General features: G+C 39.4%; 1 protein-coding gene across 9 annotated transcripts in view; it reads left to right on the plus strand.

The window, feature by feature from the left end:
- RNEE/G (RNAse E/G-like protein) overlaps positions 1 to 17,882 on the plus strand; it is a 424,083-nt gene that overhangs the window by 54,837 nt on the left and 351,364 nt on the right. For 7 of the 9 annotated variants that reach the window (XM_089378340.1, XM_089378342.1, XM_089378337.1 and 4 more), the window contains exon 5: positions 13,379 to 13,578. In XM_089378340.1, the coding sequence (XP_089234466.1) occupies positions 13,379 to 13,578 (200 nt within the window). Of the gene's footprint in view, positions 1 to 13,213; positions 13,287 to 13,378; positions 13,579 to 17,882 lie in introns of all 9 variants that reach the window. The other 2 variants (XM_089378343.1, XM_089378339.1) reach the window with 2 other exon arrangements.

A 17,882-nucleotide genomic window follows, 5' to 3' on the forward strand; every position in this document is an offset into this window, starting at 1 on the left:
ATTGGTCAATTCGCCCCCCTGGAAATTAATTTGCTGACCCTCTTACAATTGTGCAAATCGGCCTCCGTTATTCAACAATTCGGCTTTCTCTTGAGTTTGGAAATCCGGGCTCCTTGAATAATCAATTCGGCCTCTTCTGCAACGATCAATCACTCGATCAGCTAGGGTGGTTGTGCAACCACCGAAACCAATTGTCACCAGCTAGGGTGGATGTTTTACCACTGAAATTGGGATCTCCACAAGGGTTTCCCCTCACACTATAAGCTACTAGAGCTCCAATACAATTATCAAATATTAATAACCAATCATGTCTTGAATTAACTCATCTTTCTTTTTATAATTTTTTCCCCATCCAAATACCATGGGTCGCCGAGATACCATGGTTAATAACATGGGTCACCAAAATATCATGGATTTTCTCTTTATGATCCTTTTAATTTAATTATTCATTTCACTTTCTTTTTGATGTTGCTTTTTCTCTCGAAATGGAAATAAACAATTAAATCAATCTTATTGGAAAGGAACATTACTCTCTGAACGTGCATTCCCCTTATTTAATTTCTCCCCTCATGATCTGGAATTGATCTAAGATAATTAATAAGGTATTACAGACTCATGTGCATGGATGTGCCTATGTTATTTTATGTAAAGGATCGATAAGATTGCGAAATACACAGGCAATGAAGCAGTTAAAGAAAACATAATAGGCAAACATATAAACACAACAAGTTTAATAAGGAGTTCACCCAATACTCTTGGGCTACGTCTCCTGGTCCAGCCTTCAATGGTGGCCTCTCTATTATGTTTTCAAAGCAGAGTTTTTACAACGGTGAGCTCAATTTGAGTCTCACTCAACAGGTATAAATAAGTAGGACTGTACTTGGATCTCCCAAGTCTCTGGAGTACACAGACTCTCCTTATTGACTCTTGACCTCTACTGGTCACAGTAGTATGAGCCCAATCTGAGACTCATACATGACAGGTATATACAGAGGAGTTCGCTTGAACCTCTCAAGTCTTCTCTAGAGCACACAGACTCTCTGACTCTCTTTGTCTCTGTCTTAATCCTTGCTCGATGCTGCCTTTATTTCTGTAGGTCAGCTCGACTTCTTCTCTCTGCTTTCGGCTTACTGCCTACTGCTCTCTGCTTCTTAGCTTGCTCTGTCTCTGTCAGTTTGTGGCTTTAAAGCCAATCTTCTTCTTGACTGTTCGTTTCCACTTCCCGGCTCTCTGGTTCCCCTGCCTCTGTTCGTTTGAATCCCTCTGTCCCGCGTAATCAGTCACTGTATAACGCTTCACAGGGAGGTGGCCACCTATTTCATAACGGATGAGTGTCAGTTCTCTTAGACATATTTGAAACGACCATTTTTCCGTTAACTCCAAGAATACCCCGAAACACGACCTTCTGCCAACGCATCATCCATATTGGACTTCAAATCCTATGTGATCTTGCTTTATAATCTTGTCAAATCTAGTCATCCATCGGAATGTATTTTCGTCGTTGATCTGGGGGCCCCAAATCCTACGGTCATCGTTCATATCGGGCGTCTAAGTAGCATGATGTTTACTCGTTCGATGTGAGCGGTTTTCTCTCTCTTTCGCCGAACGCGTAGTAACCATTGTATGGCATCGGGCGGGACTTGGTTGAAACCGCTTACCGCTCGAAGCCCTTCTGATATCCTGCCGGTTTTTGTGGGATCCCGATTCTGATGGAATCGGAACGATATCCGTTGCATTTTGTGATATTTCGAGTCTGGGTGCTTGTGGCCTTTCCTTCTTTGAGGGGTTTGCCCCGTGATATGCGATTAGCGACTTGCATATCGGAAACTACCTCCGTTGCTTAAAATTATCCCTACATTTGCTGGTTGGTGTCAGTGCGCCTTACCATGGTTCGCCGCTCTGCGCGCTAGATCGACGACCCTCGTTGATCCGTACTGATCGCCATTGCAATTGTCTGAGAATTCCCTCCGATAGCTTGATCTTTATAAGACTTTGAATCTTTGGCATGATTTTTTTAAAAGTTCATGAAAACTTACAGAGTGTTCTAGGATCCATTTGGATCACGCCTTCCCACTGAAAAAGCTTTTGGACCACCAAAAACTGGTTTTTAAGAATCAATCAAGTGAGGATATAGATTCCTCGCTTGCGCAATTTCTATCTATTTTACACTGCTTGGTTTTGAACCCTTGAGTCCAATCCTGAGGTACTCAACATCCCCTCTGCGCATAGTTCTCACCTTCTTGTCCAGAACTATATCTTCCTGCAATTCATTGAGATATTCAGGCAACGGATCATTAATAGAAGGCAATTGACTTTGCTCTTCGGGATCTTCAATTAATGAAGGTTCAAACAGTCTCAAGCTTTTTGCATTAACTACTGAATAGATGTGCATGTAAGCTAGCAAATCAAGGCAAAAAGCATTCTCACCAATTTTCTCAAGTATCTTGAACCTTATTGGCTTCAACTTCTTACCTTCACCTTGCATTCTGCCTTTGCTGATATACAGCCAGACTTGATCACCAACTTGGAAACTATGCTGAATCCGATGCTTATCATGCCTTGCCTTGTACTTGGCTTGGCTCTTTTCCAGCTGTTCCTGTACTGCCTGGTGAATCTCTTGGATTTGTTCAATGAACTTGGTTGCGTTGTCCACATCACTGTGTCCATCAACTGCTATGTCTATACCAAAGACAAAATCCAAGGGAGACCTTGGTGTGATACCAAAACAGGTCTCAAAAGGAGATCTCTGTGTAGAAGAATGTTTAGCTCGGTTGTAAGCATGTTGCACATAACACAAATGTTCATGCCAAAGCTTGGGATGCTTGCTGCAATAGCCTCTGAGCAGCTGGATCACTGTCCGGTTGACCACCTCTGTTTGGCCATCTGTTTGTGGATGAAAGGCTGTGCTCTTCTTCAGTCTGGTGCCCATCAATTCCCATAGACTTGACCAAAATTTCCCAACAAATCGGGAATCTCTGTCAGATACAATGGAAGTGGGTAATCCAAAATGAACCCATACATGCTGAAAGAACAATTTTGCTGTTTGTTCAACTGTAATCTGTTTGTTACAGGGTATTAAAATACACATTTTGCTAAACCTATCCACAATAACATATAAATAATCATGACCTTTTCTAGATTTAGGCAGTCCCCCAACAAAGTCCATGGAAACACTTTCCCAAGGATGAGAAGGAACTGGTAGTGGAGTGTACAAGCCTAGTTTCCTATTGCTAGGCTTTCTTTTAGCACACATGGTACACCCTCTTACATATTTGGAAACTGTTTCATTCATTTTTGGCCAATAACAAAATCTTTGCAGCTGTGCAACTGTTTTACTTACACCAAAATGACCTGATATCAGGGAAGTATGTGCCTCCCTAATTATGTTAATTCTCTCTGTTTGTGGGATGCATGGCTTTCCCAAATGATACAAGAGTCGGTTCTTAGCATGATAATCCAATTCTTCTACTTGTTCGCCATGACTTAAAGTTGCATATACATCTTTGAAATTTATATCTTGAGCATACTGTTCAGTGTAGCTTTCATGCATTACTGAGTTATGCTTAAGTATAGTAGATGCATTTATGATTGGTTTGGACAACATATTTGCAACTTTATTGTGTATGCCCTTTTTATATCTGATGACAAGATGAAACTATTGTAGAAAACCCATCCACCTATAGTTTCTTGATTGCTGCAACTTAGTTTGTGAGTGTAAATATTGAAATGGTTGATGATCAGTATGTATAACTGTCTCTTTTCCCATTAGATAATGTTTCCACTTTTTTACACTCTGTACTAATGCATACAATTCTTTATCATATGTGGGATAATTGACTGCTGCAGAATCAAATTTCTCAGAATGATAACATATGGGTTTATCGTGCTGCATCAACACTGCTCCCCTGGCATAGTCGCTGGCATCCGTTTCAATCTCAAATGGTCTTTGAAGATCGGGCAATGCTAGTACTGGTGCTGTACTAATCTTTTCTTTTAAGGTGTCGAAGACTTTCTACTGTTTTCCTCCCCACTAAAACACCTTGTTCAATCCCGTTAAAGCATGTGAGGGAGCTGCAATCAAGGAAAAGTTAGCAATAAACTTTCTCCAATATTGTGCTGCTCCTAGGAAGCTTCTAACTTCTGTAGCAGATTTGGGTTTAGGCCAGTTTACAATGACTGCAACCTTAGAGGGATCTATCTTCAATTCACCACCCCCTACATATGACCCAAATAATTCAAAGATGTTTTGCCAAATTCACATTTTGATAGCTTACTAAGTTGCAGGAAACGTGGCCCTAGGGGTCATTTCCTCCCGCGAAACGAAACGAAACCCGAAACGCGTACCGTACGGCCTGGAAACGCGTTTTCGGCCGTACTGCCATGTTTCCCGAAAAGGAAACGTGGCAGTATGGCCGGAAACGCGTTTCCAGGCCGTACGAGCCATGTTTCCCCAAATTTATGTTTTGTTTTTAATTTTTTTTTTTTTTTAATTTGTTTTTAAATTTTTTTTAGGTTTCCGGGATGTTCTAGAAACCTATTCTAAAGTTATAAAAGAGCAGTTTGTCTCATTCTCTCATCACACTATTCAGCAAGTCGTTTCTCTTGGAGACTGGCAGTTGTTTCAGCTAGGGTGTTTTGAGCAGTGAGCAAAGTAGATTTCAGCAGCAGGAGAAAGAGATTTTAGCAGCAAGAGAAAGAGATTTCAACAGGAGATTTCAGTAGCAGCAGATTTGGCTCAGCTACAACCATATTTCTCTTCTCTTTTCTGGCATTTCGGGGTAGTCTCAGCCACAGATAATTAATTTGGGTAAGCCACATTCATTTTTTTAGTTTTTTCTTACTATTTCTTCAATTTTTCTAGGGTTTAGGCAGCCAAAAATATGAAAAACGTTTTTTATTGATAGATTTGTTTTTTAAATTTACTTTTGCAGCAGATTTGGCTCAGCAACAACCATATTTCTCCTCTTTTCTGGCATTTTAGGGTAGATTCAGCCACAGAAAATTAATTTGGGTAAGCCACATTCATTTCTTAGTTTTTTTCTTACTATTTCTTTAATTTTTCTAGGGTTTATACAGCCAAAAATATGAAAAACGTTTTTATTATTTACAGATTTGTTTTTTTAATTTATTTTTGCAGCAATGGCTTCCAGCCAAAGTGCAGCTGCAAGTTCAAGCCCTAGGGCCAACCCAAGGGCTAAATATTATCCTCTTTGGAGGCATGTGACGAAGCTTCAAAGATGTGGAGGTGGTGGCTCATGGGAATGGCGATGCAATCTTTGCAATAATACGTACAAGGGCTCCTACCCAAGAGTGAAGGCGCATCTATTGCATGGAGGAGGACAGGGGATTTCAGGTTGCACAAAAACATCAGATCCGTTGGCAAGGAGGGCATATCAAAGAGAGCAAGATGAGGCGGATGGTACTAAGAGAAGGCATGATGAGCTTACTCAAGCTCCATCTAACATTGAGCCAAGGATTGTAGTTGAAGCAAGAAAGAGGAGAGCTGGTCACACTCAACAACATGAACAACCAGCACCCAAAAATACCAGAGGCCCAGGGGCATCCCCTTCAGTTCAGGATAGCAGAATTGCTAGATTGGTGAATGTGCAAGCAAGAGAAGAAACTGATTCCAGAGTGGCTAGGTGCATTTATGCATGTGGTATCCCATTCAATGTTGTTCGCTCTCCTTACTGGCAAGATATGATAAGGGCAGTTAACAAAGCTCCTCAAGGGTACAAGGGGCCCAACTATGAGAAAGTCAGAACCCAGCTTCTCAAAAATGAGAAGGACCTTGTGGAGGACATTTTAGCTCCAATTCGTTCTTCCTGGAGTAGCTCTGGGGTTACCATAGTCTGAGATGGTTGGACAGATATGAGGCGCAGACCATTGATAAATATCATTGCCACTTCCCCCAAAGGAGCAATGTTTATCAAGGTAGAAGACTGCTCAGGAGAAGTGAAAGATGCACAATACATTGCTGATGTTATTATAAAAGCTATTGAACAAATAGGGCCTAACAAGGTGGTGCAAGTTATCACGGATAATGCACCGGTTTGCAAAGCTGCAGGTTTAATTATTGAGGGGAGGTATGACCACATCTTTTGGACACCATGCATTGTCCATAATCTGAATCTGATCTTAGAGGAGATCGACAACAAAGTTTCCTGGATAAAGGAACTCACAGGGGAAGCAAGGGAGATTATCAAATTCATCACCAACCACCACCAGTCTCAGGCCATATTTCGAGAGTACTCCAAATTGGAGTTGTTAAAAGTTGCTGAGACAAGATATGCCTCAAACTTCGTGATGTTGCGCCGCCTTGTTGAGGTTAAGCATGCATTAGTTTCTATGGTGGTGAGTCAACTTTGGATTGAGTGGAGACAAGCAGATTCAGAGCGGGGATCTATGGTGCGTAGATTGTGCCTTGATGAGGATTGGTGGAGCAAGGTAGATTTCTTGCTAAAGTTCACAACCCCTGCATTTGAGCTTCTCCGGAGTGCTGACACTGACCAACCTTTCTTGGGAGAGGTATATGATGGCATGGATTCCATGGTTGAGAAAACTATGGAAATCATTTCGCAGGAGTCTCCACAACTTTTGTTTGTTGATGATCATTTCGCTGGTTTGATCAAGAAAATCATTGTTGATAGGTGGAACAATTTCAATACACCATTGCACACTTTAGCACATGCTTTGAACCCCAAATTTTATGATGAGGAGCTTATTGCTAAAAGCAATGGGAAGAGGAAGGCACCCCATAAGGATAGAGAGGTGGCTACTGGGGTGAAAAAAGCCCTTATGAGAATGTTTCCTTCTCATCTACATAGGGAGGTAAAGGAGGAATTTGCCAGTTTTGCTGCAGGAATAGATGGTTATGCAGATATATCAGCTTTGGAGGAGAGAAGCACCATGAATCCAGTTAGGTGGTGGATTTGTCATGGAGCAAATGGTGTACATTTGCAAAACCTTGCCATTCGTATTCTTTCACAAGTGGCAAGCTCTTCATCAACAGAAAGGAATTGGAGCACTTATGGTTTTATTCATTCTGTGAAGCGCAATAGGTTGGGCTCACAGAAAGCAGAGGATCTTGTTTATGTGCACTCCAACCTTCGCCTTGCATCTCGTAGGGGTCCAGAATACAACAGTGGTCCTTCTAAAGAATGGGATGTGGATGCAGAAAATCATGATTTGGATCTCTCTCTTGCTGCCCTGAATATTGAGGCCGAATTTGATAGTGGAATTGGTGCATCATCTTCTTCAACACTACCATCCACTGTTGAGCATTGTGCTGCTTCTATTTTTGATGAGGATTGTTATGATGAGGATTAGTCTTTTGTGACTTGTCTCTATAGTTCTTGCAGCCTTATAGTCTTTATTGTACTTGCAGCCTCATATACTAATATAAATAAAGGCTGATTTTGGATTTTCCTATATTTTTATTTTCATTATGTGATCATTCATGACTCATGAGTAAATGTGATGTAAATTTAATCTTAATGTTTAAATGTAATAAATTATAATCATATAATGTAAATGAATCATTCATGCTTTATGATTGCACATATATATAATAATAATTTTTAAATATTTTAAATATATATATATATGTATTATATATATATATTCGCGTTTCCCCGTTTCCAAAATTTGGGGAGGTCGCGTTTCGTTTCGCTTCCCGTTTCAGAAACTCGTTTCCGTTTCCCCGTTTCGTGCAACTTAGGCTTAACATAAAGATTTTCTCTTTTCAAAACATCTAGAGTCTGCTTTACATGCTTCAAATGTTCTTCCCATGTTTTACTAAATACAAGAATGTAATCTAGATATACAATGACAAAATCATCAATAAAAGGCCTGAGTACATCATTCATTACTTTCATGAAAGCAGCAGGAGCATTAGTTAAGCCAAAAGGCATAACTAACCACTCATACAATCTCTGCTTTGTTTTGAACGCAATCTTCCATGCATCTTGCTCTGCAACTCTGACCTGATGGTAGCCACTATGCAAGTCCAACTTGGAAAAGTAAACAATTTCTTTCAACTGATCTAATAGATCATCTATGCGAGGAAGGGGATAACGTTTTTTGATCGTTATCTTATTCAATGCTTTGTAATCAATGCACATTCTCCATGAGCCATCTTTCTTTCTCACCAAGACAATTGGAGACCCACACGGTGATGTGCTAGGTCTTATGAACCCTTTCTCGAGCAGCTCCTGTACCTGCTTCTTGATTTCTGCATTCTCTAAAGCGGACAATCTGTACATTCCGATGTTAGGCAATAGAGCATCTTACTGCAAATTAATATCATGTACTATTTCCTTTTTGGGTGGCAGAACTTTAGGTTCTTTAACTAGCATATCATATTCTGAAACAACTTTTTCTAAATCAGCGTGCTGTTTAGCATTACAGCCCTCAAATATATAGGTTTTATCAGGTTTTTTTTCCTTTAAACCATCAGTAAAAATTGTTTGCATGAATTTACAATTCTTTTCATCTGCCCCGAGTATATGAGAGTATAATTATTCTTGAGTTTATGAGCTCTTACAATATATTCGATTCCATCTTTAACGAGTTGATACTTGTTTTCAGCTCTATAGAAAATGGATTTTCTATCGTACAAGTAAGGACTTCTTAAAACAATTCCACATATATCCAAGGGAACAATATCTAACTCAACCTCATCTACAAATGCTAACCCAAAAGAAAACCTAAGTTTGCACTGTATAGTCACTTGTAGCTTTGCTTTATCACATACCCAACCCAATGGATATGGCTTCTTGTGAGGTGTGGTTAGTAATCCTAGCTTCTTACAATTGCTTCAGAAATTAAGTTTACTTGTGAGCCACTATCAAATAAAGTATCAATCTTTTGATGCTTGGAAATAACTCTAATATGAATGAGCTCATGTCTTTTCCTCTCATTTTCTTCATTATTAGTAGATTGTGCAGAATTACTAGTAGATGCTTCACAATTTTTACCTTTTATTCCTGTGGTTGTGATTGTTGTTTCATCCCCTGAGTCTGATCCCAAATCCTTCTGAATAACTGCAACAGTCTTCTTCTTTTTTCCATCATACTTCTTGGGCCTCATCTCCGGATGCAGAATCTAGCAGTGTTCATCATCATGCCCATCCTTCTTGCAGTGAGTGCATGAAGGTTTGGTCTTTTGTACAATATTTGTCTTCCTCTCTTTCCATTTCTGCTTTCTCTTTACCTTGTTCTTGCTTGTAGTGGGTTTTGATGATCCCCCAACTTCTGGGTTCGCATTCTTGCCTCTAGCCTCTAGATGTGTAGCCTGAACAAATACCTCGTCTATGCTAGTAGGATTAAACATGAGAATGGTGTGCTTTAAATAGCTATGTAGACCACCTATATACTTCAGCAGAGTTTCAGGTGAGTCTAAAGAAATTCCTAGAATCAAATCTCTTTTTCTAAATTCTTGGGTGTAGCGTTGTACACTTTGCCCTTTTAATTGGCGAAGAGTTTGCCAACTAATCATAGCTTGCTGCATATAAGCTAGTGAATATAATTGTTTTTTAATGGCAGAAACAAATTCATTCTAGGTAGAAAGAATTTTACCATGCTTCTTCAAATCAGCTTGTGTCCTGCCTTCCCACCATACTAGGGCAGTGCCTCCAAGGCGTAGGCTCGCCAGCTGAATCTTTCTCCTTTTTGAATCGATGTTATGCACTCTGTAATATACATCAATCTATCTAATCTAGTTATCTAGCTTTTCTGCATTCAATTCTCTGTCATAAACTGGCAAATCAAACTTCACATCTAATTTAATCAAAGAAGGTTTCTTCTTTTTCTTTTCAGGGCTTTCTTTATGTGAAGAAGATGATGATGAAGGTGATGATGGGGGAGATGGTGGAGAGGGCTTCTCTTCTTTTCCTTTGCCTTCTGGGTGGGCAACTAGAAGAGGTTCTTCTACTCCTTTATCTTGTTTGGAGATTGAAGAATCTTCACCTCTACCTTTCTTAAATTCTCTCTACATTTCTTCTGCCATGGCTCTCATGGTCATGAAACTGTCCATGAACTGGGAGTCTGATTCCAAGGGACTTTCTTCTGTCATTTTCCTTCTAGGATAGACTCTTCCAATTTCTGGGTTAGCTTCAACCAACTCTCCTTCTCCTAATTTGAGCCTTGTTCTAGTTAACATTCAACAAAAAAATCCAGCACAAGCTTGTCTAACCTTAGCAACCTAGAGCTCTGATACCACTTGATCTGGAATTGATTTAAGATAATTAATAAGGTATTACAGACTCATGTGCATGGATGTGCCTATGTTATTTTATGCAACGAATCAATAAGATTGCGAAATACACAGGCAATGAAGCAGTTAAAGAAAACATAACAGACAAATATATTAACATAACAAGTTTAATAAGGAGTTCACCCAATACTCCTGGGCTACGTCTCCTGGTCCAGCCTTCAGTGGTGGCCTCTCTATTATGTTTTCAAAGCAGAGTTTTTACAACTGTGAGCTCAATTTCAGTCTCACTGAACAAGTATAAATCAGTAGGACTGTACTTGGATCCCCCAAGTCTCTGGAGTACACAGACTCTCCTTACTGACTCTTGACCTCTACTGGTCACAGTAGTATGAGCCCAATCTGAGACTCATACATGACAGGTATATACAGAGGAGTTCGCTTGAACCTCTCAAGTCTTCTCTGGAGCACACAGACTCTCTGACTCTCTTTGTCTCTGTCTTAATCTTGGCTCGATGCTGCCTTTGCTTTCGTAGGTCAGCTCGGCTTCTTCTCTCTGCTTTCGGCTTACTGCCTACTACTCTCTGCTTCTTAGCTTGCTCTGTCTCTGTCAGTTTGTGGCTTTAAAGCCAATTTTCTTCTTGACTGTTCGTTTCCGCTTCTCGACTCTCTGGTTCCCCTGGTTCTGTCCATTTGAATCCCTCTGTCCCGCGTAATCAGTCACTGTATAACGCTTCACAGGGAGGTGGCCACCTATTTCATAACGGATGAGTGTCATTTCTCTTGGACATATTTGAAACAACTGTTTTTCCCGTTAACTCCAAGAATACCCGCGAAACACAACCTTCTGCCAATGCATCGTCCATATCGGACTTCAAATCCTATGTGATCTTGCTTTATAATCTTGTCAAATCCGGTCATCCATCGGAACGTGTCTCCGCCATTGATCTGGGGGCCCCAGATCCTACGATCATCGTTCATATCGGGCGGCTGAGTAGCATGATGTTTACCCGTCCGATGTAAGCGGTTTTGTCTCTCTTCCGCCGGATGCGTGGCAACCATTGTATGGCATCGGGCGGGGCTCGGTTGAAACCGCTTACCGCTCAAAGCCCTTTCGATATCCTGTCGGTTTTTGTGGGATCCCGCTTCTGATGGAATCAGAACGATATCCGTTGCATTTTATGATATTTCGGGTCCGGGTGCTTGCGGCCTTTCCTTCTTTGAGGGGTTTGTCCTGCAATATGCAATTAGCGACTTGCATATCGGAAACTACCTCCGTTGCTTAAAATTATCCCTACATTTGCTGGTTGGTGTCAGCGCGCGTTGCCACGGTCTATGGCTCTGTGCGCTAGATCGACGACACTTGTTGATCCGCACTGATTGCCATTGCAATTGTCTGAGAATTCCCTCCGATAGCTTGATCTTTATAAGACTTTGAATTTTTGGCATGATTTTTTTAAGAGTTCATGAAAACTTAGAGAGTGTTCTAGGATCCATTTGGATCACCTCACAATAATAATAGTTAGGGTTCTAAAAGTAAATGCCCTAGCCATCCCCCATTACTCCATCAAGGTCTTTTCCTTGAATTTTGTCCCTAAAAGATTCCATTAATCCCTAGGACTAATCGTTGTTTTGTTGATTGGCCATCAATTTTACTTTCTTCTTTCCCTCACTCCTAGATATCTAGGGTTAGCTGCTAGGGTTTCTCGGGCAGATTTATGCATAAAAGTGGAATTTGTGTGGATGTTTGTGGCTCATATATTAGGATTTGCATCTATAAATTGTGTGAAGGCAAAATATAGTTTAATGCATGGTAAATCTTCCTCATTTAGGGTTGATATCATGCTTCTTTTTGCTGTTTATGCATAGCTAACAGCCATAGAAATTAGTTTCCCAACATAACCATATTTTCTATTGGAAGATCTTTGATCCTTTGTTGTTCAATATTATTTGAAGACCTTTTCTTGGACTGCTATGTGACATTCCACACCTTATCATTACATATCTATCAAACCCTGACTTATAGCAGCCTTGCTTTTAGGTCTAGGCATAGAGTATTTGAACTCTAGTATAGAATATATAGGTCTTTCCAGGCCTTGGCAGTACTCTATCCAATATTATAACCCCCTTATTTATCACCTTGAGCCGTAGCATTAGAATATCTTTTAGGTGATCTAGGGAAGTCTCCCTTGTGGTTAACTATCACTAAAGAGCAGGAGAAATATTGCTGAGGTGACAGTGGCAACCCTTTCTTTTGTTGCCAAAAGGTCTGGTCCTGTCCAGTGAGGCTTTGCACCAGGCCTAGTAGATTTTGTGGCAACAATGACTATGAAATGCAGGTGGACAAGATATAGCCCATGACTCATCACTCTTGAGATTCTTCTAAGAATCTACACTATTTTGTATCTGCCATTGGCATTCCATCTATAATATGAGCATATTAGTATCGTGTATCATATTTCGGTTTTATCATTTATCTTGTTTTCAATCTATGTAATACATTTTGATTGCTGAATGAGAAAACTACATAACTTCTCTGTCCTGAGTTTATGGTTTTGTTTGATTCTATGTATGTGTGATATATGGTTTATTGTTGCATGTTTGATCAGTTAATGTAGTTTTATATTTTAAATGTTGTAAGAGTTGTAAAAGTTGTGTGCGCGTGTGTGTGCGTGTGTGTGTGTGCCCACACACGCGCCTTGTTTTGAGGGTCTACGTACCCAGGTTAGACACTTTAATCCCGGTGTCCCTATGTCTGGTGACTACGAGTTTGTACATACATGTGTGTGCATGTGTGATGTGCTGTTTCTGCATTTCCTAAAATTTTGAAAACTGTTCTTTTGGATAGCTCGGACATTTTGGAAACCCCATATTTTTCTCCATTTCCTGGAAGTGTTGTGTTGCAATATCCTTATTTAGAATGGCATCTTTGAGAAATAAAGGGAAATATTCTGATTTATTTTCACTTGTATTTGTATTTTGCATGCTTGCCTTGAAACAGGATTGTCCTTACTACAGAAAGCATCGGATATTGAACTGTATGATATGAAGCTTTATAGTTTCCCCTAAAATTGGTACGACCAGTATGAGAAAATAGACATGCTTATTATTATATAGAGAGCCTATGGTGCTACACATTTTATTTACTTGGAAACACTACTATTAGTGTTTGCAGGTTCAGAAAATACAAATAATAGGAGACAAAAGTTGTGTAAGGTAAAATGGAATCTGGAGGCAGAAGTAGAGGATGGTCAACAATTATATATCAGTGGATCTCTTACTTCCCTTGGTGCTTGGGACCCTGAGTTGGCTATTCCCATGTCAGCTTCTGAAGGAAGAACTAATCTTTGGCAGGCTGAACTTCAGGTGTGCTCTAGATTCTGGTAGTGCGATAGTTGTTTGTTTGTGTCTCTAGCTTTATTCATTGTACTCAAGATGCTGGACACATGATACAATAACTCTCTAATCTGATTCAAACGATAAGGTGCACTAGTAAATACATATAGACTCAAAAACTATCCTGCTCTCTACATATAAAGTTAACAATATTGTTTTCTTTGAAGAACATATTTGTATTAGCAAATGAGAAAAACCATATTTCACAAGCTACATTCAGTTGCTGTTTATAAATGGCGATATTTTCTTGAGGATTACCGATGTGATCTTGTTCGAGGCACATTATAATGAAAATACACCTAAACCAAGCCTTTCATTGCCTCTAATACAAATAATATATAGAACATCCCAGAATGAAAGATTGTCATGTGATGACTGCTTCAAAGCTCAAGTTTGCCCTTGCTCATTCTTTATCGAGTTTTCCAAAGGCCTTAGATGGCTGCTGTCCTATGTTTATCTTTATTATATAAATCAAATCTGAACTTATTAATCACAGAACGAATATTTCTGAACATGCAACAATCACACATATGGCTGGAAAAATGTTCAAAAGAAACAATAAATGAATAACAAACATGCAGAGTGATTTTTCTCTTGAAATTAACTTATCATTCCAATTATCAAAGCTTATAATGTACCTCAACAGTCTGCTGTAACTTAACAGCTGTATGGTGAACAAGACACTACACAGTAGAGAAGTATAATCCACTAAAATGGAAGTACGGCTCTTCTGAAGAAAGAAGGCAACAGCTACTCCTGTACAATTGTACAATGCTGCTGCTGCATGGATTCCTTCTTGCAGTTTGCTACAACAGATCTGTTCTTTCTCCTCTCAGATGCACTCTCCGCCTTCTCTTGGTCTCTGCCTCTCTCAAGTGTTTTCATGTGTGTTTCAGTTTCTCCAAACTTGTCCTATTTATGCTTTGAGAGAGATAACTGATCTCCTCAATATTAACAACTAATTTCCCATATCTTAACAACTAGTCTCTTTAATCCTAGCAACTACTTTATCTCAACAATGAGATGTATGGCTAGCATTAGAACAAATCTAATTCACTAATATTCTTGAATATTTCATTTGAATTTCACTTTTATTTAAGTGGGATTACATGATGGCATTATTTCTCGCCTTTACTAAATGGTCACTAGAAGTTGTCATGAACGACCTGCATGTTACACCTAACCTGTGCAAGAAGAGTCTGCTTGAGTTATACTTCTCAACACTCCCTCTTTACGATGAAGGAATTTTGCAGCAGTGAAAGTCTGTCTCTGAATGCTTCAAATTTCCCTTTTGCTAAGGGATCAGTCAGAACATCAGCTATCCACTGACAGGTCCGTTTACTAGAGCTTCACTGCTCACTTTTGAATCCTGTCTCGAATGAAGTGATATCTGATCTCTATGTGCTTGGAGCTATCATGAAAAACTGAATTCTAAGATAATGTTACGAACATAAACATCTCAATAAATAATAATAATAATAATAATAATAATAATTCATAAGTATAATTAATAATTATGAAAGTACATGTCTATTAGTTGCAACATGATTATTGATGAAAGGGCATTCCACCTAGTATTTTTACAGGGTCCTCATGTAACCAAACAATATAAATTCCTCATACATTATTCAATATATTATTATTTTATCTTCAATGGATTAAGTTATATTTCAAATATTTTCAATATCTAACTTGTAGCTAGGTTTGACTATCACAATTGGTATGAGAGCTTAGTTTCTGATTTGGCCTTTGGCCACACCACATTTAGACTTTGTCTAATTTGGCTTTTGGCGAACCCCTCTTTTCAAGTTTTGGGTCATTAACCATGTTAGGCCCTTGGCCCTATACAGTGTTGAATTACATTGGAAGAAAAGAAAAATATTGTCGTGTTGTTAAATATAAATTAAAATCAGGATTACTAATAGAGAACATCTATATAGTAACAGAATAAAAAAAACTGCAGCCACAGTCCATATTGCTATCACAATTTGTAGAATTAATTAAAGGATAAGTTTGCAGTCACTTTGACTGCGTACCAGACTATCACCAACTGTATAGTCATTGGATGCCATTGACCATCATATTGGTTCCACCATACTGCTACAGTCACCGTACGATTACACCCTGTTGTTGTATGATTTATCTGTACAATATTCTTCTGTTGCCATGCGAATTGATTTGTACAGCCAAAATGCTGCCAAACTGTACAACTGATGTACTTTGCCAGCGCATTCTAAGTTTTCAGTGTCATCTATACCTTTCTGTTGCCAACCACTATCCATATGCTATTGCCGCCACTCCCGCTGCCATACAGACTTGTCATCTCAACATCCATATGCTATGCCACCATTATTGCTATTTGTACCAAACATGCCGTCTGTACTGTCATTGTTGTTGAAAAATGTAACTAGTATTGGTCTTCATAATTGTATTTATTGTCATGATGTAATTTATTGTAAAAGAAAAATATTTGGAGCATGGGTTTCATGCCTTATTGAGTCTATTTCTAGATATTGGCACCCATTGTGTGCCCCCACGATTTGTGTCTTGGGTCACAGTCTTTGTCATTATATTAGACCCTTCTTGAGGCTTATTAAGTCAAGAAAATAAAATTTATTTTGATGTAATTGGCCATGTAAAACTCCTCCTCCAAGTCGGCCTCAAGTGCAGTCAAGTCGGCCTCAAATGGGAGCTCCAACCACTATATATTGACAACTCATTCGACATCACTTAGGAGATATGCCACACACTTTCGATCTGCAATTCAGAAGAAGTACGAAGGCTAGTAAGGAAGATGGAAAGGCTTGTAATGGAAATGTAAACTCTAGCGAAGAAAAGGAAGAGGTCTAATGAAAAAAAAAAGGATGCTTTTCTTGTCTTTTTGGCTCACACATGCGAGGAGGACTGGTTATGTTTTCTGCATGTCCGAGATACTACAAGTTGAACTTCAGAAGTGAAGAAAGGTTCGAGACCCTGGTTGATCAGCTTTTTGGAAGGTTATCTTATGTTGATGTTTGAAGAGTTGGGAGGCTGACTTGGAGGAATGAAGGAGGTCTTGTTGTTAGCCCAAAAGGTCTTGGTTCTCTCATTTGCCTTGGTTCTAGAAGAAGAGAAGAGATTTTGTTGGGTTTTCCCCTAGGAGAGGGGTTTTTCCCTAGCTGAGAGCCTATATCCTGTGTTCTTGTTGTCTTCATCTTCATGCATTTGATTTTGATATTTACTTGATGATAAGAAATTAAAGAAGACATAAGAAAGATGAAATAAGACCTTAAGAAGATAAGGAAAACATCACAAGTAATTACCAAAGATAAGAAAATCTTTCTGCCTTTTGATTTTCTAACATGGTATCAGAGTTAAGGTGGAGCAGTGAGGAAAAAGGAAGCTTGAAGAAAATCAGGGCTTAAAGAAAAGGAAGAGACTTGTGAAGAATGCGAGACCGAAATAGTGTCTCTGAGAAAGGAGTTGGAGCAAATTAAAAAGGGCTGTAAAAGCTCTCAAATACTTGAGACTATTATGAAAAATCAAAAACCTCAACATGACAAGTCTGGAATAGGTTTCAAAGGAGAATCCTCAAGCACTAAGAATAATGCGAAAAGCTATGCCGAAGCACTTTCCTGCAATCCAAAAGATGAAAAGTGCACCCCAGATCCCAAGAATGAAGAGAGAATTACTCCAAAGAAGAATGTGGAGTCGAATCATGGACACTATAGCAAATACAAACCTGTACTCCACCAAGGGCCCATCGCAAATCCAAAGAACAAGGGAGGAGTAATTCCCAGGAAGGAAATCAACTCAAACCATGGTTGCTTCAACAAGTACAAAACCATCTTTCTTGGACACTGCTTTCACTGTAAAAACTTCGGTCATCAAGCCAGACATTGTATGGCTCGCAGAAGTGAAAAGACAAAGCTAAAGGATAGAATAATCAACTCATATGCCCCCAAAAGGCAGGGACAAATCAAAACCTTTAATTCATTTGATCCCTTGACCAAGTTTGATCTGATTTGCTCTTTCTGCTACAATAATGGACACTATGAACAAGACTGCCCACTCAAAGGAAGAAAGACGAGTAGCAAGAGCTCCAGCATGGACAAATGCGGCCTGGCTCTATATGCTCAAAATAATGGAAACCAATGGTTTATAGATAGTGGATGCTCTAGACACATGGCAGGAGACAGAAGGAAGTTTGTCTCACTGAGCAAAAAGGAAGGGAATGTGTCCTTTGGAAGTGGATTTGGCAGAATTGCAGGAAAAGGAACAATTACTCTGATCAA

The sequence above is a fragment of the Pinus tabuliformis genome, chromosome J (genome assembly GCF_031772625.1).
Source record: "Pinus tabuliformis cultivar Carrire ecotype Pingquan chromosome J, CPIR1, whole genome shotgun sequence".
NCBI lineage: Eukaryota > Viridiplantae > Streptophyta > Pinopsida > Pinales > Pinaceae > Pinus > Pinus tabuliformis.